At 33.9% G+C, this 26,659-nt stretch overlaps 1 protein-coding gene and 1 non-coding gene across 10 annotated transcripts in view; both read right to left on the bottom strand.

Annotated features, from left to right (window-relative positions):
• Mipol1 (mirror-image polydactyly 1) overlaps positions 1 to 26,659 on the bottom strand; it is a 378,948-nt gene that overhangs the window by 273,260 nt on the left and 79,029 nt on the right. For 3 of the 9 annotated variants that reach the window (XM_045155141.1, XM_045155138.1, XM_045155147.1), the window contains exons 1-3: positions 22,518 to 22,608; positions 14,197 to 14,334; positions 13,520 to 13,597 (exon numbers count right to left, since the gene is read on the bottom strand). The exons of 2 other annotated variants lie outside the window; for them this stretch is intronic. Coding sequence is in view for 5 of the 7 variants with exons in the window: in XM_045155138.1 (XP_045011073.1) it covers positions 13,520 to 13,538 (19 nt within the window). In the remaining 2 variants the exon portion in view is untranslated. Of the gene's footprint in view, positions 1 to 13,504; positions 13,598 to 14,196; positions 14,335 to 22,517; positions 22,610 to 26,659 lie in introns of those variants that run through there. 4 more of the 9 variants (XM_045155139.1, XM_045155140.1, XM_045155145.1 and 1 more) reach the window with 3 other exon arrangements.
• On the bottom strand, positions 5,097 to 5,203 carry LOC123462412. Its single transcript, XR_006638234.1, has one exon. It is a non-coding gene; the product is annotated as a U6 spliceosomal RNA (small nuclear RNA).

Below are 26,659 nucleotides of genomic sequence, written 5' to 3'. Positions count from 1 at the left end.
ACAATCACTGAAAGGAAATAAAGATTTATACAACTAACTCAGAGATATATGGAACCTTCCTACTTATTTGAGAAGTATCTTGATTTATGACTCTGTTCTGTTACTATAAAATTGCATGAAACTGCTAACCATATTAGAACATGGAATTTAGATTGTCCCAGGCCATGATCACTCATATTTGGCTCAAGAATAAGCTGTCTCTTATTCCCTTTAAAAACACCAACATAAATATATGAAGATGAAATAAGTATTATAAATGAGTACTTGCAAAAAAAAGAAAGAAAAATGAGTACTTGCTGAGTGTGATGGCACATACTTACAATCTCAACACTCAGAAGGATTATAAATTTGAGGGCAGCCAGAACTCCAAAGGGAGTTAAGAGATAGGGCTGGAGATGGCTCAATGGTAGACTATTAGCCTAGCAAAGTACCCCCCCAACACCAGAGGGGGGGGGGGAGAGAGAGAGAGAGAGAGAGAGAGAGAGGGAGGAGAGAAGGATGAATTTGATGCTAGCTTGGGGGAGATATATATATACACACACTGAGACTCTCAGAAAACAAAAAGAAGAAAAATAGAAAAGACAAGTACTTAATAGTTAAAAGTTATTAAGAACCAATATGATGCCAAATTCTGAATAGGATTTCAAGGTAAATAAAAAAGTCTATCGGGGGATGGAGAGATGGCTTAGCAGTTAGGGTACTTGTCTGTGAAACCTAAGGACCCAGATTCGATTCCCCAGTACCCATGAAAGCCAGATGCAAGCAGTGGCACATGCATCTGGAATTTGTATGCAGTGGCTAGAGGCCCTGGTGTGCCCATTCTCTATCTAAAATTAATTAATAATTAAAAAAAAAAACTAAAAGTTCCCAAGGAAGATGGAAAAGAATCAGGATAAAAGACAAAATGATCACATTTGTAACAATATGTACAAAAGGTTGGTGGCAGAATACCAAAATGGCCTCAGTAATATGCTAGGTTATGGAGATCAACACTATACAAAGATATTAGCATAATTTTAAATTTTCCAGTCAACATATTAAATAAGAAATGAGAAACAAGAAATATTGATGTCAAAATATTGCTTCAAAATGTAATATAGAAATCATTTTGAGGAGACGGCATAGCAGTTAAAGGGATTTGTTTGCAAAACCTGCCAGCTCAGGTTCAATTCTCCAGTATCCACGTAAGCCAGATGCACAAGTGGTACAAGCATCTGGAGTTCGTTTGTAGCAGCATGAGGCCCTGGCATGCCCATTCATACTCATTCTCTCTCTTCAAATCAATAAAAATATTTCTAAAAATCATTTTGATACACTTTATGTACTTTTTTGTACTATACTTACAGCACATGTGTCCCTCTAGACTAGCCACATTATATATATTTTAATATTTTCATTTATTTAGTTGCAAGCAGACAGAAGAACAGAGGTGGAGGGTCTTGCCAGGGTCCAAACGAACAAACACCATACAAATGTGCCTCTTTGTGCATATGGCTTTATTTGGGTACTGGAGAATCAAATCCAAGCGGTTGGGCCTTACAAGCAAGTGCCTTAACCACTGGGCCATCTCTCCATCCCTGGACTAGCCACACTGTAAACATAAGATAGCAAACAGGGATGCAGATTCTGTAGTAGTTCTAATGAGACACACTGTACATAGATTGGGGGAAAGTAAAAAACATTTTGGGGTAGAGGCTAAATGTAACTGTAAGATATTGAAATAACCTTTAATAAAGATTTATAAATCCAGGGAGGAAAAACTATCAATATCATTTATTCATTTGGATATTTGGATTAGACAATCAAAATGCACTCATATTTTGTACTCCTACCCATGGCTGTATATTTAAATTAATATAAATATCAAAAAGAAGTGCTGTGGTCATTTTATCTTTAACTATGATAATCCAATTATTAGGCATACCAAGTTTCATAAAATTACTACAACTTTCTTATTTTCTTATGAAAAGCTACAGGGATACTACACCATCCCCCCCCCACCCCCCCACCGAGGTAGGGGCTCACTATAGCTCAGGCTGACCTGAAATTCCCTCTGTAGTCTCAGGTACACCAATTTTTTAAAAAAGATTTTTTTGTTTTGCCAAAACAAAATAGTCATGAATACCTCAATATTTAATTTAAAGGAGCAAAGTTTAGATTTATGTACAAGACTATTTAAGGCATGTAAGTATTTGTGAAATTCTATCACAATGTTTCAGATTTCCAATTTTAGTACCTTTACCATATAATGACAATGAACATAATGAGTAGCTTACATGAGTTAGTTATGATTGTATCATAAGTTAAGGGGTTTTAATACTCACATCATCTCATTTTAAAGTATTTAAACCATTATCAGGTTGAACTGATCCTGAAAACTTACTCTAAAATTTGATACACAAGCTAAACAGTAACTTTATTTTTTGATTTCTCAGTCAGATGAGCTCTTTGGCATTAACAACATATTTCAAATATATTCAGCCTTTCTCATTTTTTCTTACAAGAATAATCTATAGTAGGTAACTATCTGGCCAGTTAGCTCTGTTGGTTAGAGTACAGTGCTAATAATGAAAATGAGAACATGAAGATTTCCACATCATCAAGTAAAATAGGCTTAATGACTATATATTTTTAAGTTTAATACATATCTATTATAAATTCAACAGTTTTTGAAGTAACTTATGGAAAACAAATTATCTGATAATAAGTCTAAGGATAAAAAAAAATATTTTCTTTGTATGTGTTTTACGTTTTGTTTAAGATCATTAGATTTGGAAAATAAAACAGAAGAATCACCAGTCAGATACTAATCAGGAAATCACTGAAACATAATGTTAGTTCTAATGGATAGATGATTGTGCTTGGTCTTTTGAAACTTTGAAGTATAGGTAAGTCTTGATCACACAAATTAATAAATCCTAAAGCTGGAGTTAACAATAACCATTACACCCAAATTCTGCAGCTTAGCCCAGCCAATTTTTCAAAAGGTCAGGTTGTGAACTGGAGAAGATCAGGGAGGTCCACCGCATAGCTTTGTTGCCAGGCATCTCTCGTCTGGATTGTTGCAGGCATTTATTAGTATTCGTCAGCAGACTCAACAAAGCAAACAAGAAATTCAAGCACGAATAATAAAATGAAATGCTGCTATATAACCCTTTGTCATTCAGCAAATATGGGACTTTTTAGCTACATTGTTCCTAAACCTGGGTTACTACTTTAATTTCTCTCCCCAGTGCTGACTGAATGAGTGTGCATGTGTGTTAAATGCACAGCTCCCCTAACAACTGCAGGACTGCCATTTAATCTGCTGGTAGATGGACCATTTCCTGTGGGAACCCTGGCTATGATTTCCAGATCCACCAAATAAATCTCAGATTAAGATTCCAAATGAAACCTGCCTTTGGCAGATAAAAAATGTCAAGATGGATATAAACAGTAAAATTATAAATTATCTAGGTGTTGCATGACAAACTAATGCTCAATTTTTTTTGTTGACATGTACCCAGATACCAAAACTATATGAGACATTCATCAAATGTCACACTTTCATAATATTGGAGGCATCATTAAAACTGTTTGACTAAGGACCTCAAAGTGTTTAAGCAGTAGCTCAAAAGTATATTTGTGCAAAGTAGAAGAATAAATTTACATATCAGCAGCAGCTCATAAGGGATGGGTAAATATTCTGTTTATCTCTCATTGTAATTCAGGTTACTTTAAATACAAGGTTTTAGGAAATCATTATACTCTATATGGCATCATTACATAACTTTTTATGCAAATGATGTGTTTTATTCAAATTCAACATTTGTCCAAAAAACAAAAACAAAAGCACAGAAGAAAAAGAGCGCTATTTGATGTATCAACCGTGAATACTGAACTAGTGCCTTGATAGTTACACCACAACTTCCTCAGCCCTGGGTTACAGTTGGCATTCTAAACTGTTTTAAAAAGCACTAAATCTTGAGTCCTTGAGACCACAAAAAAAAAACTAAAAAAAAGTAAATTTATTTTTTGATAACATGTTCATTTCAAATAACAGGGGACAGACTTTTTAAAAATAAAAAGGGTTGATATAAGACCAATACAGAATATCTTAGAAAGTAAATGTCTTATTAAAAATGTACTACTGCACTCTCAGGAGATCAAGGCCTGTTTTTTTTTTGTTTGTTTTTTTTTTTTCACCTTTGCTCTTCTTACCTGGGCTAATGTAGCCTTACTCTAATCTTAACTTCCATGTTAGTTGGCTATAAAATACAAGCAATGAAATTTCCTGAAAAGAAACAATACAATTTCATATGTTGTTAAAAAAATAACTATTAGTAAAAGGCTTTGGTGCTTTCAAATTCTGCAACATTTGTCTTCAATAAAAATGTTTAAAGCAGCTATTAAAAATGGATTTCTTTCAAATAATAATTTCTTTTTACTTACATTAATCTGGGTAAAAGATTTAGATTCCTGTATATTACATTCCAAAACTTAATTTGAAAAAAAGAAAAGCCTGACACCTTGAGGATAACATTAGCTCTATTGTTCCTATCAAATTTCTTTCCTCCAATATTAGTTCTTGGTATAAGAAATCATCTAAATCTAAATAAACTCTGCCTATCCTAATCTACTAGAGACTAACACTAATCTATTTTTTTTTAATTCCAGGGTAAAGAAGAAAATTAAAGAACCAAATAAGAGTTTCTTGTGCTTACCTCATTTATATTGTTATATTAAAAATGTTCGAATCAATGAACAGTTAGTTATGTTAGTGAATTTCAGAGCACAAAAAAGTTTAATTGCTAATTTAAAAATATTAAAATTACAAGAATGTACCTATACTTTCATATGCAATAAATACAATTTTACCAATGAAAACTGACTGATTTTCACTTTTATGCATTAGTGTCTTACTTTTAAAGTACTAAAATATTATATGTATAAACTAGGACAAGCCAAAAATTAAACATGAGAGTCAGAAGATGATTTTTTTTTTTTTTTTAAATTTTTATTAACATTTTCCATGATTATAAAATATATCCCATGGTAATTCCCTCCCTCCCCACCCCCACACTTTCCCGTTTGAAATTCCATTCTCAATCATATTAAAAAATATGGAACGCTTCACGAATTTGCGTATCATCCTTGCGCAGGGGCCATGCTAATCTTCTCTGTATCGTTCCAATTTTAGTATATGTGCTGCCGAAGCGAGCACCAGAAGATGATTTTAATTGCTATTTTTTCTTTCATAATCCATGAAATCTTATTATTTGGCAAAGAACTGCCAATTGCACCTAAATGCTATAGGTTTGGGGGGCATGGTTCAGGGAGGGACCCAGGGCCTTATACATTCTAACAATGCTCTGTACCACTTAACTATACCTCCAGCTTCCTTAGAGTATTTTAAATTCAAACACTTAAACAATAAAATAATATACTTAACCAATTTCTACTTTTTGAAGCCTTGTCTGCTTTTCCTTATTCAACAAAATACAAAGAAAAACTGTATCTGAAATTCTCCCCATAATAATGTCAATACAATAAGAAGCCAATCTAACAAAAGTTGGAGAACTTGGGAAACTTTTCAAATGTGTACTTTAATATATATAACTCTGCCATTTAAGTGACATTTAAAAAATGCATTTTGAGTACACTTAATTCCAGGAAGTCCCATTTGTCTACTGTATATTCAGCCATGATCAACTCAGCCAACAGGTTTCACACATCAGTTTATCTAATGTATACTGATTTACTAAATCAACAAACGCCTATTCATACCCAGAACTTTATAGTCACAAAATTGAGACCACAACAGTGATTTTAAGGAAACAGAATTTCTAGCTGATAGAAAATTAAAGATCCAAAAAATGATATGTTAAGATTTGCGTTATAAATGTGTTAGAGAACGTATAATTCCATAACCAGAAATAAATGACAGCACAAAATCTTAATGAAAGAGTTTAAGTTGAAGACTAAACTTGACAGACTCAAAGAGTCTGTTTCTATTTCAAAAAATTAAAACCTTCCATATTTAAGAATTTCTTCTTGCCAGGTGTGGTGGCATTCACCTTTAATCCCAGCACTCGGGAGGTAGAGGCAGGAGGATCACCGTAAATTCAAGGCCACCCTGAGAATACAGAGTGAATTCCAGGTCAGCCTGGGCTAGAGTGAGACCCTACCTCAAAAAAAAAAAAAGTTTCTTCTTGAACCAAAACTAAGAAACTTCTCCAAAGACAAAATTAAACCAACAAAATAGAAGTGGAGACAAATGTATTCTATTAAAAGAGAAATGTACAACTTTTTATCCTTATTCTTTGTACAATTCATTTGTATGAAATAGAAGACCAAACATGCAGTAAGAATTTCCTAAGAAGTGTTGTAGCCCAAACTGATTTAAAATACTTTTTAAATTTAGGGAAGTAATGGAGAAAGGGAAAGAGCAAGGGAAGTTACAAGGGATAAAATGATTCCTACTATCTCTCCAACTCTTCCCCTCACTGAGAAACTGTGGTTCATGGACTGTCCTCCCTGCTACAGCACGGTGATTCTTAAGGAGGCTATGAACACACACTAGTGAGAACACTGTAACTTCCTCTTAATTATGCCTTGGAACAAAATCTGCTCTTAAAAAAAAATCTAACAAACATAATAACCGAAAATGATTTTTACACAATATAAATTTAGCAGTGTAAACAAGAATAAGATAAGAAATGATGAATCTCAAAACAGAGTTAACACTTGTTAAAGACAGCTAAAATACCAAGATACCTGGTACTTTTTGAATGTAATTGCTTTTGCTATTGAGCCCAAGTATAATAGCAGAATCATTTGTAGCAAGCTTTAAAAAATAAAGAAGAAAGAGAGAGAGAGAGAGAGAGAAAGAAAGAAAAAGAAAGAATCCAGAATCTTATGAAAAGGAACTATTTTTTAAGGCACAGGTATGACCTTCATTGTGACTCTAAGAGAAGTCTCAGTAGTTCCTCAGAAAATGACTTAATCCTGGTTGGCCATCTGCCAGGATCCTACCATCACTCTATCAGATCTCTTACCCAGTCATGTTTGAGAACATACTAACACTGTATTAAGATAGGTCCTATGGAGGTAAATAGAAAATCTAATCAGACTTCAGGCATGTATTCTATTTCTTTAAGCACTCTAGGCCACACAGAAAATTTTAAAACATTCCTAAATTTACACTTGCCATCATGAAAAGGAATGCAAAATATTCTGTCACTGGTACTGATCTGAAGGTTGTCATTGCAATCAGAATTTCAGTACAGACAAAATCAGATCTTACTCTAAGTGAATATTAGTCATTATACATTATATGCTATCAGATATATAAATGTAAGCTCTAAGTCATTAAGAAGTTAGGTTTTTAATGATAATCTGAATATTGATTTGAAAAGATTTTTTGTTAGTAAATAAAATGCTGTTATCAATATTTCTCAATACTTTAAAAAAGTTAATCTATCTTCCACAAGCTGAAAGGAAAAACACTAGCACTTATTTAAGGATTTTATAAAATATGTCAGCAATCTTTTATTTGGTTTTAGCATCTCTACTTATTCTCACTATCATAGAAGTGTAAATATTGTTGTCACATATGTCATATTTGAAATATACATTAAGTAATTTCATTTTCTTTGCTGACATTCACCCTTGTAGTAGGACCCTTTTAAAAAACAAACTTAACTCTCCTAATGGTAATAAAGGAATTATCACCCATTCTACCACAGGAAACTTTGGCCTTGCAAGAGTCATGAAAGTGTATGACACCTGAGTCTGAGTGCATGGTAAATGTGAAGAGTCTGCTTTTTGACCTCTAAAAAGGTGTGGTATTTCTAAAACACCATTTGACTAAAATTATTAAAGTACATTGTTTTTTTTCCAGTACAATTTACCAGCTACTCTCAAATATATGCAGTAAGCAAATAAATAAATACTCATTAGAGTACTTACTTACTAGAAAGCCTTATTAAATATAATTTAATTTTTATAACAACACAGAATGGTTAGTTTTCAACACATTTAAAACCTTAAGTTTCAAGAAATAGGTAATCATAATGCCCAATAACAGTATTCTTTTTCTACTAGCTACCTTGCTGGTAGAGAAAGATAACCATTCTAATCAACTTGCCATTTTCTTTCTCTCTGCTGTAACATAAAATTTATGAAATTAATATGAAAATGATATTTATGAAATGATGTAGAATTCTACAATCATATTTTAGTTACAGTGATTAATATAATTTACCAGATCAGGGGCTGGAGAGATGGTTTAGCAGTTCAAGTGCTTGCCTGAAAATATTAAAGACCTACGTTTGATTCCCCATTACCCATGTAAGCCAGATGTACAGGAGGCACATGCATCTGGAGTTCATTTGCAGCAGCTGGAGGCTCTGGAACGTCCATTCTCTCTATCTGCTTTCTTCCCTTTCCCACTCTCTCTCTTTCTCCCTCCCTCAAATAAATATAATTTTTTTAAAGACAAGGCAGAAGATACAAAGAGCATACACACAGAAACATACAGAGGGATAAAACTATACACACAACACATACTCCTCCCAGAATAAAGTGAACATACAATAAAAGAGGCAGATGATAAGACAGATTCAAAGTACCAAGCACAAGTAAACAGCATTATGATTCAATAAGAAACTATAAAATCACTTGTTACCATGTACTAAGCTTTATTTATTAGTACTTTGTTAACTGTTTTGCTTTTGCTTATTTGTGTGTTTGCTGTTTAAGACAGGATCCTGTATTGCCAAAAAAAAAAAAATCTTAGAGCTCATTATATTGCTAAGGATGACTGTAAACTCCTTATACTCTTGTGTCACATCCAAGTGCTAGAACTTATAGATGTGCCTCCCCATGTCCAGCTTTATTTATTTTATAGGGGAAAACTGGATTATTTGTTTATAGAAAAACTCTAAGTATGATAATTGAAACAGATAGTTGATTGGCCAATTACAAAACAAAGAGGGTGTGACTGTTACTTTAATTTAGTAAAATAGTATTTCAAAAAGTATTTTTTAGCCTCTAATCAAATTTTAATACAGAAAGAATCTATTAAGATTGGCAGTTCTTTTACTGGTTTGTCACATTGCTTTACTTGAGACCAACTCTTAATTTAAAACTATGACCATTGTAAAGTACATTTAAGGTTAAAGGAAAATTGGCTTTAAAAATGTAACCCACACCTGAATTTATAAAAGGCATAAGTAAAAATAACTTATACATGCATAAAATACATATTAAATATGATTCTCTAGAATATTAAACCAAAAATATTGAAGATATTCCACAAACTATGGGATTGTTTAAATTTAAGCTTTCTCAGGTTGAATGATTCTTATTTTTTCTTACTTTCAATTACTAAAAAATACGTAAAAGACGGGAGACTTAGTATTTAATTTTAGAGTGCATAGTAACCTTTTTTTAACCTTTCTGAGGGAACACTGACCCCTAAAGGTTCTAAATTTAATAAGTTTCACATTTTTCTAAAGTAAACTGCTATCCAGTCATTATTTTACTTATATTATCACAAATATGTATACTAATGCAAACATATTTACCCTTTCATAACACATAAACTACTTTCAAAGGATTACGGACTATAAAACTACTAAATGGTGCTTCTACTAATAAAAAAATCATCTATGATAAGAATATTCAAGAAATTATAATATTATTCCCAATAATCACTCACAAAATTTATAACTTTCATACCTTTTTAATATAATCAAATAAATAAATGCAGTTGTTTTGGTATATGAGATATTGGTACTAAGACTGCCCCACAGATTCCAATATTTACAGGTATTCATGTCCTTCCATACAAAATGGCATAAAGAGCTGCAGAGATAAGATGGCTGAGGAGTTTAAGGCTTCCCTGTGAAGCCTAAGGACCTGGGTTTGATTCCCCAATACCTACATAAGCCAGATGCACAAGGTGGTGCATGCATCTGGAGCTCATTTGCAATGGCTGAAGGCCCTAGTGTACCAATTCCCATTCCCTCTTTCTCTCACTCCTTCTTCCTCTCCCCCACCAAAAAAATAAGTAAATATTTTGTTACAAAAGAGAACAAAACATGGCATAGGATTTGTATATAACCTACTTACAACCCTTCTAAATATCGTATCATATCTAGATTACTTACAATACTTATTGTTATGCAAATAGTTACTATGCTGTATTGTTAGGGAATAACAGTTAGAAAAAAAAACTCTGTACATATTCACTGTAGACACAAATTTCCTCCTAAATGTTTTCAACCCACACTTAGGTGAATTCTTAGACAAGCAACCTACAGGTTTGAATATAAAGGCCAAATGTTGAAAAAATACTAAATCAATCATAAAACTAGTTGCAATTTATATTTGCATAAGCTCCTCATAATAATTCATTTTACTTCTTTAAATACCACAAAAGATGGCTGGAGAGATGGCTTAATGGTTAAGACACTTGACAGAGAAGCCTAAGAACCCAGGTTCAAGCACCCACATAAGCCAGAGACATAAAGTAGCGCATGCATATGGAGTACATACGAAATGGCTAGAGATCCTGGCATGCCTCTCTCTCTCTCTCAGAAATAAATAAATTTTTTAAAAAAGATGCCAGCCATGGTGGTATATGCCTTTAATCTCAGCACTTGGGAGGCACAGGCAGGAGGACTGCTGTGAGTTTGAAGCTAGCCTGAGACTACATAGTGAATTCCAGGTCAGCTTGGGCTAAAGGGAGACCCTACCTGGAAACAACAAAAAACCCACAAAAGATAATGCTGAAAATAGAATGTTTCACAAAAGGCAAAATCTCATTTTTTTCTCTTTAGAGGCAGGAAGATGGCACTAGTGCTCATGCGTTCACACACATCCATTCACACCTCTATTGTTGCCATCAACTTAAAAATACATTTATTTATTCATTCAACCAGGGTTCTGCTTTAACTATCTAAAAAAAATTAGACAGTTTTAGATGTCAATCTTACTAAACTTTACACTTACCAAAATATCCACAATAATAATAAGAAAAAAATCTTATATCTGTTACACTATTTACCTGATCAACTCTTTGACTTAAAATATTTCTGCAACTGTGTACATTAAATTCAGGAAAAGAATGGCCACTAGGCATTCCTTACAATGAAATTGAAGACAATGCTAAGATGTAATTGCATACTTTAAGTTTTAATTAGCCAGCTCAATTTCTTAAAAAAACACAGTTAACTAAAATCAAATAAGGTAACTATTCACATAAAGCAGACCTTAAATAAGAGTGCAAGGAGGAAGACTGAAGCAATATGTTTTAAGATAAATCCCATGGGCTTTTTTAATCAAGCAGATGATCAGGACAGAGTTTACTGCTGAAACCTACGCATTAACAAAACCTAAAAAGATTTACCTGTTTGCTTCTTCTAATGTTTCGTGATACCGTCACTAAAAGGAATATCTTCTTTGTATTTTTTATGCCAAAAATGACTTAAAATGCAAATTTTCTTAATATTTCAGTCATCTGTTGTCATGTGTACCTTTTGCAAGCTACCTAGGCATGTATATTTTCAGTCCTAAACTTTTCCTTTTCATGAGTGTCCCAGAGAAAATTTCAGAAGATCCTTCCTTGGTCACTGTACACATCTGAGAACTACTTTCTCTGCAGATTCTATCTCCTTAGATATAGTAAAACAATAATAATAACAATAATTGCTTTGGCTTCTTACAGATCCTTTGTCTTTAATTTTAACAGTATGACTTTCATGGCAATGTGACCGATGAATACAGAACATAAATAATAGACATATCATTATATGCTTGCTTACATGTCTTATTTTGTATATTAATTAAGTGGAATGCATTTGAGCTACTCAAAATAAGAGTGTTTGCTTATTTACATCAATAAGAGAAGACAAATACCTACAACAAATTAGTTCCCAGCTTCACACCAATAATTCTCATCACAAACTTGAATATAAAGAAAGCAGACCAAAATTAGTGCCACATAGCCCACACACAAATTTATTAACTTTACACTGAAACCTTAACACAAATATTCTGAATGTTATTATGCTATTGCTTTAAACAAAATTTAGTCAGTTGTCAGGATCATAAACTCATAAATAATGCAGAATCCCAAGCAAGAAAATAAAAAAATTTTAACTATGAAAATCAAAAGTAAATGTAGAAATCAGAAAAAAAAAATCACAGCACATGACTTTTCTGTAATTCAAAACAATATGTAATTATCAACTTATTTAATGATTATAGAACAGTCCATTACAATAGCCTTTGGTAGCCTTTAAAAAAAAAAAAAAACACCATACTTTGTATATGTCTAGGAAGGTCTTTTTGAAAGAAAAGGAACCAAACCAAGAGAGGAAAAGATTGTAGGATTTCAGTACAAATTCTATTGTTTAAATGTTAAAATTGAGAGGAAATAAAAAGGATCCAAACAGTTTTAAGCCTTCTGCTATATCTATTATATCAAAATGATGCATTCCCAAGAACTCTGAATTTTCAACATTTTACTTTAACAGATCTTAAAACCATGTGCATTCCCTTACCCCTCACCATTTCTCTTTAGACTTTCAAACTGTTCCTGTCTCTGTCTCTGCATCTCAGACAGTATCTCTCAGACCATGCCTAGCTATGCCTTTCCCTGTCTGTCCATCTCAGCCTTTCTTTGTCTCTATCCGAACATTTCTGTGTATTTTTCTCTGTAGCTCTGGCTCCCTTTGACTTTGCCCTTCTGTGAGTGTCTCTGTATCTCTCAATATGCATGTTTCTCAGTAACTGTGTGCCTCAGTCTGTTCTGTTAGTCTCTCTCCTGATATATCTTGCTACTGTCTCCATGTATATGGCTGCCTCTCTCTCTCATTCTATCTCTTTCTCTCCTCTCTCTCTCTTTCTATCCTGGATGTCTTTTGCCTCTGAAAATCTCTTCCCTATGTTTTCCTGTTCATATGTCTATGCCTTTCTCTCTCTTTGTATATCATTTTTCCTGTAATGCTCTCACCTACTGTATATTTCTGCCTCCTCCGTACTGTGTCTCTCCTACTAGTGTGTCTTTCTCTGAGGCCCTTTGAGTTTCCTTCTGTATACCTCCACATGTGTTACTGTGTTTCAATATCTCCCTTCTTGTGTCTTTTCTTTCTGAGTATGCCTCAATATGTACACCTGTCAATCATTTTCCCAAAGTTCACTGTTCTTTTGTGTGTACACTTTTCTTTTTCTTTCCTCATATGTCATATTTCCTTTTCTCTCATCATGTTTTCCTCTGTCTTTCTCTCTCTCTGTGAGCAAGTATGTGCCCTTTCAATATCTGTCTCTTTTTCTGCATCTTCCTTTGTGTATGTTTTGTAGTAGAGAGATCTCTTTGTGTGGGTCGTGTGTGTGTGTGTGTGTGTGTGTGTGTGTGTGTATACACTTGTTTCTAACATACCAGTCAGAACAAATACAATTCATTCAGTGCCTTGAACTGCCACAATACACAATACCGAGGGCTTGATATTAATACCTTAAAAGTTTTTACCTTTTGACCAATCTTCCATTTGTACCTCAGTACTTATTTGCTCTGGCAATGTCTCTGGTTTTTGCTTCAAGACTAAAGCTAAAATAAAGCAAAATCTAGATAAATAAATGTAAAACGATACATCAGAGCATACCTAAAAGTTAAATGTATTTAACAAGGAATTTACAGGACAAATGGTTTTCTAAGTCATTTCTAGTGGGAAAAGTAACTACTTTCAACAGGTGAAATCCTATCTTTTTCTCAAAAAAGCATTTTTTTATTCATAGTTGTTTCATAAAGATAGGTTAATCTTTTAGACGTGCTTGGCCTAAAGTCACAGAATATATAATTTATTTAACTGAATTTTTTTCCAACTGTAATCTAATACATTTAAGAAAATTTTACCATTTATACAGTAAATCTTATATATAAAACTTCAACTATTGCTTTAAATTTTGCATATATATATATTTTCACATAAAACATATAACACTTATAGAGGCAAATTAAGACTGCTATTATAATTTTTAAAAATAACATAGAACCATCATTCACTTATGAAATTACTTCTATTTCTTTCCTGAATTTGTTTTAACAGACATTAAAGCAAGGCAAGTTTTGTCTTTTCGTCCTTTATCTATCTTCTTTCTTGCATTCTTCCTTTCTTTTTGGCATTTATTTAAAGAGAATAAAATTACCTGAAAGCTAAAACCCTATGTTCTTTAAAAAGTCTTCAAATAAAGCTGTAGTAAGCTTCTTCTTTTCCAATTTTCTCTAAATATGTTGATCTGGAGTTGGCAATCTTTTTTTAAGTTCCTCATTTACTTTTGGATTAGCTGAAAATATAGGAAGTTATTAATATCAAAGAAATATGTTCCAGTCAATGAAGCCATTTCCCTACATATTGCCCAAAAAGGTTAATAATAATTGCAGTATTTTAATAAGAGATTCATATAGCAAGACATGTAGAAAATACAGTCTTTAATAACCTCTGGAGTATTTTAAAACACGTCTTACAGGCCTTAATGTGCTTAGTAATATACTATTTAAAACCATAATTTTATCCCTCTGCAATATACAGTCACTCTTCCTCATCATTTACCCAGCTAATGAATGCCAGCAATTAGTAAAATGTAATCCCATTGCACAATCATTTTAATGCTTTTAGCACTCAGAAAAGTAAACACCAAATTAATACTGCTCAAGCCATATCAGATCCTAGTTGGAAGCAAGCAATTATAGTTCAGCTCCTCAGGTGTAATTAAATGATTGGAATGATTTAGTTCCATAAATGCAAGTTAATTCATAAGCAAGCAACAAATATACTGGGAGTAATTACAAGAAACATTGACAGTCTAAGTAGGGCAAATTCTTTTAATAAGCCTGCTGTAGTAAAATGCTGCCCTCTGCTGGACAGATCAGTGAATATCTCAGAGCCAAACAATCCCACTACAACCTAATTAAAAAGCCTTCAGAACAATAACAACAACACAACTAGCATACCAATTTGATTTATAGTATACATTGCAAGCCTAAGTATATGTACTATTATAATGTACAGCTATAAAGAATTAATTATGAGCCAGGCATGGTGGCGCACTCCTTTAATCCCAGCACTTGGGAGGCAGAGGTAGGAGGATCGCCGTGAGTTCAATGCCACCCTGAGACACAATAGTGAATTCCAGGTCAGCCTGGGCTAGAGTGAGACCCTACCTCAAAAAAGCAAAAAAAAAAAAAAAAAAAGAATTAATTATGAGCCAGATGTGGTGGCACACACCTTTTAATCCCAGCACTGGGAGGCAGAGGTAGGAGGACCGCTGTGAGTTCGAGGCCACCCTGAGACTCCATAGTGAATTCCAGGTCAGCCTGGGCTACAGTGAGACCCTACCTCGAAAAACCAAAAAAAAAAAAAAAAAAAAAATTTCTAATAGGTGTCTTGAGTCTGAGTCCCAAAACAATTCCTAAACTTTTAATGAAACCAAATAAGCTCATAACATTGACTGACTGCAAGTGAATCTTCTAGTATCCATCTATACTATTGATCAGTACACATGATCTCTCAATGCTAAGATCTAACTCGGTTATCTAACTGAGATATGCTTCTATAAACTGTAAAATCTGCATTAAAAATGTACAGTGACATGATGTTATCACAAGCAATAAACAAAATAAAATACCAGCTAGTCCTACTTAAAGAATGCCTAACTTTTTACTTTTTTAAGCTAAAATTAAGATTGTTTACTGCTCATGAAAATCCTTAACTCAAAGAAATTTTAGAAGATTGTTATATTGTACAGTAATGTTATAATCAATTTCTGTGTCAAAATAATATATTGAGTAACACAACATCTAACCAGTAGTCCATTGTCTTTTTGCAGAATGAACATGGTCTCTGATGAAATAATGCAATTAGCATAACAAATGTTTACTTCTTCAATCAATGCAAATTATACTTGGAGAAGATGTTTACCATTATACCATCTCATGCTATCCTTTAGGAGAAAGAATACATTAAATTAAGCTCTTTTAATTTGCGTTCAAGTGTATAAAAATAACCATAATTGAAGTAATTTCCTCATGTAATTTATAGAAATAAATCAAAATATTAAAAGTTCTGTCAATAAGTTTAAAATGTACAGCACATTTTCTTTGCCCCTGATGTCAGTCTTATTTTTGAATTCATATCTTGTACACTGTAAGTTAATTGCTTTTGGAAAGTACTTATTATTCATGTAAAAATTAATGTGCCAATGTGTTTAAATCCTCTTAAATGACCATTCATGCATCTTTCTTCTTTAAGTACCAATGAAATCTGTCAAAAGACATCAATGAAAAAATGTTCATAAAGGAAGTTCTAATAGAGAATTTTTTTTCTGCTAACATAAGATTTTTCATATTCACAAACTTTACTTAAATTCCATTAATTTTTTAAGCTACTTTTAATAAATTCACCAAGTAAAATTTTTAGGCTTCATAGTCTGTCATTTGTGTTCCAGCTGACATTATGAATATTAATAACAGTGTTATCCTGATTAAATAGGCTTCATACGAAATCCCTGTGAATCCTATAGCTCAGACATCTCATTTTTCCAACTCTTTATGAATTTGGATTTAGACATTAAACTGGAAAACTCTTTAAAAAACAGATTTAGTGGCACATTTGCATATTCTTAAATGAAAATTTGATGTTTTGTGATCCAAACAATTAAAACATATATCTATATGTTAATAGGCATATATTTCTAAAAACATACAATATATTCTATTCTCTTATCCTTTTTAGAACAAAGGATCAAGACTAATAACATACTAATTATTGTCATTACCTAAGCACTTCATGTCAAGAATGTATTTTCAATAAAAGTATATACTTAAAATATACATATATAAACTCATATTAAAGCTAGAATAATTTTATAGTAGGTCAGATAAATTGGGATTCTTAATAAAATGCTAAATTATTATACATAATATAACTGTTTAATTGTTAGCAATCGACATCAGGTTGAAGAGTCAAGGTAAAATCAAATTTTAGTTAAAATTTGTTCATAAGTTATGCTACAAAAGATTATCTATGTTTTAAAAACTGAAACAGCATAGCATTAGTTAAAACCTCCATCAGAGTCTTAATATCATTCCTCTAAGTTACTTTCCATTTCCAAAAGAATTAGCCATACAATGTAGAATAAAAGAAAAATAATTTACCCCTTTCTTTCTGCAAGTACTTGGAAATCACAAAGCATCTCATAAAGTTTCTTATATTCATCCATCAAAAAAATATACATTGAAAAATTGAAACAAACCTCACTGCTCTCAAATATGTCTTAACTCTCCTTGTTTATTCAACATTAAAACACTTCATAAAACAAAATTTGTACTTTTTCCAGTCTGAAACTTCTAATTTGCCTTTAATAATCAAGTAATTTTGATAATTATCTTCTAAAATTAATGCCTTTTCATAGAGAAGAATTTGTAAATGGGGTTGCATTATCCAATGTTACATCAGCCAGGACTTTTTAAACTTATTTTAAATACAAAATGCTCCTTCCACATAAAAAGTATTTCAGTAAAGGTTTTGGACCAGCTGTGGTTGGCAGTATCTTTTTAAAATACTATCCTCTCAATTGTGTGAAAAGGTCACACAAGTTAAATACAAGTATCCAATTAGGAATCATTTTTAATCTGCATTGTATCTAACTGTAACTAAAGACTTCAAATTTTGTTTCTTTGAAAAATATTTTTTAAGAAATCTCAGCAATTTCTGTATTGAAATAGTTTCAATAAATGGCTAAAGAGGATCACTGTACTTCTAAGAGCCAATGATTTTTATCACATAATGCAACATATATAAGAATATAGTCTATTGTTAGCTTTTCATCTTAGTGTACAAAAGTCTCTCACACAGCTCCTGGCACATCTGTAACCAGAAGCACTCTTTTCATCCAGAGTGCCCATTTCTTGAAATGCTCCAGCAACAGAAGTCCTTAGAGCTTAGAAAGCAAGAAGAGGTTCAGGGAGATAGCATAAGAGATAAAAATGGCCCTATTCTATCACCATCCAAACAGAAAATGCAAATTCCATTTGACACTACAATTACAAAACTAGAAATATTTTTAAATATATAAAATATTTCTTCTGTATAGAGATAATTATATAGGCAATATTATTTGTAAGAGCAATACTTCTATTTCATTTATACTGGCTAACCTTCATTCAAAGCTTGGCTACTTACTATTCCCTCTGCCTAGAATCCTCTCTAGATCTCTAAATGGTTTTTCTCATCATCCAGGCTTGGCTTAGAAGTCACCTATCCAAAAAGATTTTGCCTAGTCATCCTATCTAAAGGAGAAGAAACTTTTCTCTCCTCTACTGTCTGCATTATTGCCCTCACAAAACTGCTTTGTGTAAGCTTTAATTCTTTGTTTTCAATGGAATATGTCTCAGCCAAGTTTGTAATGGAAGTTACATGTGAACAGGACCTTTAATGTTCTCCTCCATCTCCAAATGCTTGTAAGATAAAAATCAAGGACATAGTGTTAGATGAACAGATAGGAGGATGGGCAGATGATAGCTGGAAATTAGAGTGAACATAAATGTCAATCAATAAAGAACTGGTCAAATAAAATGTGATCTAACTCATATATAGTAAATTGATACGGCTTACAGCACAAACACAAGAGTAGTATATATGGAGCATTCTTTCACTAAATACTTGTTAAACTGCTATATACTATGAACCAGACACTGTCCTAGAAGTAAGGCAAAGTTTTCCTATTCAAATATATAATTAATCAAAACAATACAAGCATAAAATGTGGATAAATTTAAAAGAGGATGAACCATAAAATTATACTTATATATATATGCTCATAGGCTTAAATAAGTATAGTAGCTTTTTCAGGATAGATACATAGGATAGCATTCCTACTGATTAGCCAGAACAGTCTGGATGGAGAGATTGGGAAAATCAGAGGGAAACACTTGTATGTTTCATTTTATATCCATTTTCATAGTATTAGTTTTTATCATGTATCTGCATTACTTCTAATTTAAAAATTAAATATCTATAAATAACTTTGCAACTTAATGGAAACCCTGAGTTTATCACATTACAGGAAAAACTGAAATATCCAACATGAACAAAAAGGGAGTAATTACCAATGATTCTCTAGAAACCTTGAAAATGTATTACTACCTAATTAGCCTTTTATAAGTGTGCGTCATTTGCTGTGGACCTTTGCTTGCTTCTGTGGCTTAAGTACAGTGAAAAGCTCCACATCAATTGACATGGCAAGAGTTTCTGGGACTTCAGAAAATTTATTTTTCAGTGTTGAAAATCAAACTCAGGGCCTTGCACATGCTAGGCAAGCACTCTGCCACTGAGCTACATCCTACCCTTTGGTTTCTTGAGACAGGGTTTGCTTAATCTCTAAATATACACAGGATGGCTTTAAATTCACAATCCTCCTGCCTCAGCCTCCTGAGTGCTGGGATCACAGGCTTAAAGGGGTGTTTCACTATTTCTGGCACAATTGTTTAAAAACTATATTTCTTAGTACAACTAGGAACCAATTATAATAGTCTCAGAATTCAGGAGCCTGAGGTTTTATGAATTTATACTGAAAGCTAATTTTTCTATATCATGACTATGTCTGCACAGATAATTCCTGTTTGGTAAATTGCTTTAGTTATCAAAACATTTCTATCAAAAATGACTACTTCGAATAAAAGTCATTTTAATAGAAAATTTATGTGTCAACCTGACTGGATTTGACCGAGAAATAATGTATGTCCTCTGGAGGATAAGATAAACATTAGAAAAAGGTAGACAATAAAATGGACTGTGCTCCATAATGTGAGTGGATCATACAGTCAGATGAGGGTCTGAACAGAAAAAAAAAAAAAAAAAACTGACACTAGAAAGGGGAAAGGAACTCAGACTGGAACTATTCCATCAACTCACATAATTCTTAAGCCTGAACGCAGGGAACTATACTATCACACTTCCAGGACCACCTATCAGCTTACAGACTGCTGATCTAGGGACTTATCAGCTTCCATTGACCCAACTCCTTATGCTAAATCAAGCTCTCACTTTTCACTTCTCTTCTCTCCCCTCTCTACCTTCTTCTCTTTCAAACCCCAGCCCTCCTTCTCTTCACTTTTTCTTCTCTTCCCTCCTGCTCCCTCTTCCCTCTTCTTCCTTCTATTCTTTCTTTCTCTCTGCATTTCCTATTAAACTTTTTTCTCTGGAGAACACTAATACTCATAAAAGGTCATCAAACTTAGAAGAAATAAATAGCTGGTGTTCCACATTTATGAAATCCATATTTTCAAAATCTTCAGGGCAAAGCAATATAGCAAATGCAAGACACTGCAAGACCCATCAATATGAGTTCCAAATGACATTTGAGAATACACATAACATGACACAATCTACTGGTTAAAAAAAAAGCAAAACTTTAAAACAAGTATTATTTGCAGAGGGCTAATCATATATCAGGAGGTTATAAAACATCCTGAAACATTTTGCCCTAAACCGAAATAAATTAAATCACCTAATCTAGCACAGAATATAAAAACTAAGTCAGCTTACAGAATAGTTTCTTGAGGGAACAAACAGCTTGTTTTCTTAAGATTCAAGTGGGTGCCAAGTTCTGGTGCAATGACATACATACATAAAGATTTACATTTCCACACAACCACCTGAAAGTTTTGGCAAATCAAAAAAAAAGTACTAGAGCAAGTTAAATCAATCCCTAATGACAACTGCTAAGGGAAACCACTTTGGAGATTCCTGGAAAAGATGAGAATAAAGCTATCAACAGACCCAGCTATTCCCTTACTAGGCATTTATCCTAAACACTCCATGCATCAATACAGAGGTATTTGCTCAACCATGTTTATAGCTGCTCAATTCATTATATAGCTAAAAACTGGAATAAGCCAAAATGCCCATCATTAGATGAATGAATAAAGAAGTTGTGGTACATTTACACAATGTTACTCTACTCAGCAGTAAGAAAAAAAAAAATACAAAGCAATTTGTAGAAAAGTGAACAGATTTGGAACAGACCATACTCAGTGAACTCACACAATCACAGAAAGACAAATGCCATAGGGTGTAACTCTTCTGTGGTTCCTAACCAATACCTGCTGGAGTTGCTGTCATACCTGATAGGCAACTCAAGGCCCAGACAATAGGGATGAAAGGGCTTGGGTGGAAGGAGAAGGGAGGGGAAAAAAAAACCACAAAATTAAATCCAAAATAGCTGATATCATAGAAACCTTTATCCTTGGAGACAGCCTAAAAGGTACAATCCTCAAAAGGAGTAAGGGGGGAGCACCTGAAAAGTAGGACACTGGTGAGAGTGGGATGAAGCCTACAGTTAAAAGAAAATTTTCTTTCTGACTCTGACCTGTAAATCCCAGTACCAGAGATTGGTTGCTACCCACATTGAGCTGTTGGTCACAGAGAACTGAGGTCCCCAAATCAAGATAGCTTTATGTCAAAGCACTTGATTACCTGCCTGAGGCAAAAGCTAAGACCCTGTTACTGAAGACACCATATGCTGCTGACACAGAGTAAAGAGACCTGGTTGGAATTAAGAAGAAAGCCAGTCCCCAGTTAGCCTGTCTAGTGCTGAAAATGGCCAACAATGGTCTGAGCAATCAGAGCTCTAAGCTACTCAAAGGCAAACACCATGACAGGATATACATGCCAGTGCAAAAATGGCACATAGCCTCAGGGGGTAAGCAAAAGCTTTCTAATTAGCTAAGATATCCACTCAGTGTAAAGGAAACCAAATCTGTAATTGGGAACAAGATGAGAATCCTATGGGGACAAAGATTACTCTCCAGTGACAAGCCCTCACTCGTCTTTGGCTAAAGGAGTGGGTTACATACCTCAAATGCTCCCTAAATTAATAATGCTTTTAAACTATGTTGACTTCACTCTCTGTGAGAGAACCTATTCTTCTTTTTTAGAAGGTAGTGAGACCGGAGGAGATAAACTACCCCTCACACTTCAGCCAAGCCACAGCTGCAACCACAGAGGATTTGGGGAGATGAGCAAGAGTATGGCTTCCATGCTGTTCCTGATAATCAGTGCCAAGGTATAGGAGACAGACCTGAGTATACTCAACACCTACCAAAATAGAGATCCAGAGGCTCCCAAGAGCTCATCACTGAAGGAGACTTAAAACTCACCCAACATGGCTCAGGGAATTTTGCAGAAGAGGCAATAGAAAGATGTAAGAACCACAGGTTGATACATCATGCCCAGAGGCATTCCCTCCCCCCAAAAGTAAATGACTACTTTATGCTCCCACAATACATAGATTACACCCCCATGGGGAATACCTGCAAGCCCATTGAGGAGCATACCCAAAAGGATGGGGGCAAGGAAGAAAAGAGGGTATCAACACATGATGCATCCATACAAAACATCTTGTTAATAATAATAATAATAATAATAATAATAAACATTTGAAAATAAAATAAATATAAATCTTCCTACCTCTGCCTCCAAAGTGCTGGAATTAAAGGTGTGCACCACCACACCCAGCCTAGAAGTCCTATTTCTTGTACATGTTTAACTTTGAACAAAGTTGGTGACTGCCAGAAAATAATTATAAAGAAAAATAGTGATTATTATTGTACAATTGTCTCAAATATTCAACTGTGTTGAGACTTTACATAAAAAAGTAACCAAACCTGGCACTACATTAGGAAAATATTGTAATTCATTTTTAACATAATTTTAAAAGTATAAGTATGGCAGCTCACACCTGTAATCCAAGTCATCAGCAAATAGAGACCTGGGCTATCTACAATGAGTTCCAGGCTACAAAATGAGGTCCTGTCTTAAGAAAAATAATTTTAAATACATTTATTATATTAATAAACACATGTGTATAAATTAATATATCACGTTGCTTACTAAAATAAATCTTCATGCCACTGGAAGAAATAGCTGTAATTTTTCATCAAGGAGAATTGACAGGTTGTCATGAATCAAGTCCTACAGCTAGTATAATTCTTTTCTGACTCTTCACTCAAATCTCATTCTAGATGAAAAGAGTAAGCCTGCACTAGGATGTCCCCTATACCTAATATTTCAAACTTTAAAATGCTGAAAAAATACATAAATATATATATTAAAACATTAAATTCCAAAGGAAGAAACAAAAATATCCATATGACAGAATCAAGCTGTAACAGTTAAGGTGTGGGACTTAAGCCAAATGGTCTATGAGAATATTAAGACTAAATAGGCTGGAGGGTTAGAGTTCAAAACCTCACACTCTCCTCTTCTTTAAGTAGCAGATGATCTCTAATCACTTGCATAATGTCTTATCCAAACACAAGTCAATCTATCAATATGGGCACAAAAACTGACTATCTAGATCAAAAACAAATGCATTTTCTATTTGGGACAAAGAATCAAATTCTTCTTCTTAAACCAATCAACTAAAATAAACCTAGTCAACAGCCTTAGAATAACATTGTAGCCAACAATGAAATAATAAACAAGAGTCATGAGCCAAACTTCTTTACCAGTCATTACTTTTGAAAATAAGGTAATAGCCAAAAGAACTATGCAATACACAAAAGAATCAGATACAGATACATATAAAAGAGTTGGGATGGGGGCTGGAGAGATGGCTTAGCAGTTAAGGCACTTGTCTACAAAGTCTAATAACCCAGGTTCAATTTTCCAGTACCCATATGTACAGCACACATGCATCTGAAGTTCATCTGCAGTAGCTGTGGGCCCTGGTGTACCCATTCTCTTTCTCTCTCTCTCTCACCCTCTCCCTCTGCTAGCAAATAAATAAAAAGAGTGGGTATATGTACTTACAACAACTGGAGATACATAAAACAATCATATATCAGCCTTCAAAATGTCTAAATTTTAAATGATCAAATAAGATAATAAGTTTCAGTAAATATGAACTTTATTTTGAAAGAAAGTAAGCTTCACTGAGAATGTTTGCAACTTTAACAGAGGAAGTCATTGTATGATCTTGAGTACCACCTTCCAAGTCTTCAGGGAAGTAAGGGAGTGTCTGTATGAATATCAGCACTGGGTCTATATGCAGAAATCAGTACTTCCCACAAGTTAAAATCAGTAAGTCAGGTATTTTGATGGCTACCAGAGATAAATCATCTACTAATGACGGCCTATTCTTTTCTTTGCTTTTGATTTATATTTTTTTGTATTCCTGACACAGGGCCTCACACTATTGCCCAGGCTGGGCTTCAATTCAAGACAATTCTATATCATCCTCCCAAACGCTAGGATTATAGAAATATACCACTATGTCAGCTTGTGATGGCCTATTCTTATCTTCAGAGAAAGACACTCCAGAACCTAGAGTCAATGCTGGGATGTAGCTCAGTTGGTAGAGTGCTTGCTTATTATGCTTGAGGCCCTGGGCTCAATACCTACCACCATATGAAACTGGACATGGTGGTACATGCCTATAATCCCAACATTCACAAGGTAGAGGCAGGAGGATTGCCAGAAGTTTGAGTCCAGCATGGCCTCATAGTAAGACTCTACCTTAAAAAATAATTTATGCAGAACATATAGTGAAGTCCATTTCCAATGGGAAGGAAGCAGAGTATAGCAAACAGTAGTGAGCAAAACTGGGGATGTACAATCACTTGGTACAGAAGTATTGTGTAGCAGTCAACATATACATTTTTAAAAAAGCAAGTAGAAATTACAGATCAGAAATAGGTTCACTGAAACTGAAAAGCAATAATGAAATTAAAATGGACAAAAAAATAAATAATTGGAAGTGAAATGAACAGACTTCCAAAAATGCAACACAGGGTAATATGAAACAGAAGAGACATAAAGGACAAAATACAAAGCTCTGATATGTGACTCAAGGATGAAAAGAGAACAGAAACACAGATGGAGAAGTAAAATAATTATGTAGTAATTGTTTAAGTTACAGTATAATATGTCCTTGGAAAAGTGTAACTGGGAACTGGAGAGATCACTTAGTGGTTAGGTACTTGCCTGTCAAGCCTAAGGACCCAGGTTCGATTAGCCAGTACTCATGTAAAGCCAGATGCACAAGGTGGCACATAAGTATGGAGTTCATTTGCAGTGGCTGGAGGCCCTGGCATGCCCATTCTCTCTCTCTCTCATAAATATATAATAATACTTGATAAAACAGTGTTTCAATATAAAGTAATTCCTGCAAAATTCCTCTCAGAATCATGTTCTAGCATTGCTCTTTCATTTTCTTCAAATTACATGAAGTTATGGCAAATTGTTTTGTTAGCTGTAGTCCAAACTGGTGTGCATACCATTATTCATAATATCAAGTAATGTTCAACATTATAGGCCTGCTAATTATTATCCTGTTTCATCAACCTTCAAAATGGCACATAGGGAGTCACTAATGTAACTGCATGTTATGTGGGATATGATACAATTTCTTAATTTTTCATAACCTAGCAACAATCACTTGCACACCTGCTGTTAATTTGATCAAATCTGTTATCAAAATGTCAAAATAAATGGCAGAATGCACACCCACTCTGAAAAACTAAGAGCATGTAATGCAATCTGCAGTTATTTCTCACTGGCTATGAGTGGACATAGGATACATAGGATAGTATTCAGAGCTTAGAAAATATATGGACTGGCAAAATTCTAAAAAGTGTTTCTTTATCTAAAAAGAGATTAAGTAGAACTCAACAATATCACCTTAGCCACCTCTTGTGTTTTCTCTTGGGAAACTGGTAGAGAGCATGCGTCACCAAAATACGGGAGTAAAGCAAGAAAACGACACCACTTTCAGCAGGTAAGATCCATCACAGCAAAGAGTATCAGGAAACAAACAGCTGAACACTAGATGCAAAGGAAAATTACTCAAAGGCATTAAGAAAATTGCAAGAGGCCTGGAGAGATGTTAAAAACACTTGCCTGCAAAACCTACTAGCCTAGTTTGATTCCCCAGTATCCATGTAAATCCACCTTCACAAAGTGGTGCAAAGTGGAGTCTGTGGAGCCAAGAGGTCCTGGCATGCCCATTCTCTACATTTTCTTTCTCTCTCTTTCCCTAAATACCTGCCTTCCCCATTGCAAATAAAAATATTCTTTAAAAAAGTCAAATTTCAAAAGCAATTCATTCAAGTGAAGGATAGTTTTGAGTTGAATCAATAGTAAAGTTATTAGGGATAAGAGTGGTGCCTTTAATCCCAGCACTCAGGGAGGCAGAAGTAGGTTGTCTATCATGAGTTTGAGACTATCCTGACACTGCATAATGAATTCCAGGTCAGCCTGAGCTACAATGAGACCCTACCTCAAAACATCAAAAATAAATAAGTAAAAATGATAAAGATACTGAACATGGGTTGGAGAGATGGCTTAGTGGTTAAGCACTTTCCTGTGAAGCCTAAGAAATCTGGTTTGAGGCTCAATTCCCCAGAACCCACTTTAGCCAGATGCACAAGGGGGTGCACGTGTCTGGAGTTCGTTTGCAGTGGCTGGAGGCCCTGGCGCACCCATTCTCTCTCTCTCTCTATCTGCCTCTTTCTCTCTCTGTCTGTCACTCCCAAATAAATAAAAATGAACAAAAAAATTGTTAAAAAGATACTGAAAATGAAGCAACAAACTAAGACAACAAAGGAATG

This window comes from Jaculus jaculus, chromosome 7 (assembly GCF_020740685.1).
Source record: "Jaculus jaculus isolate mJacJac1 chromosome 7, mJacJac1.mat.Y.cur, whole genome shotgun sequence".
In the NCBI taxonomy this organism is placed as follows: Eukaryota; Metazoa; Chordata; class Mammalia; order Rodentia; family Dipodidae; genus Jaculus; species Jaculus jaculus.
The sequence above is the reverse complement of the archived record's forward strand: the minus strand, read 5'-3'. Positions and strand labels throughout refer to the sequence as shown.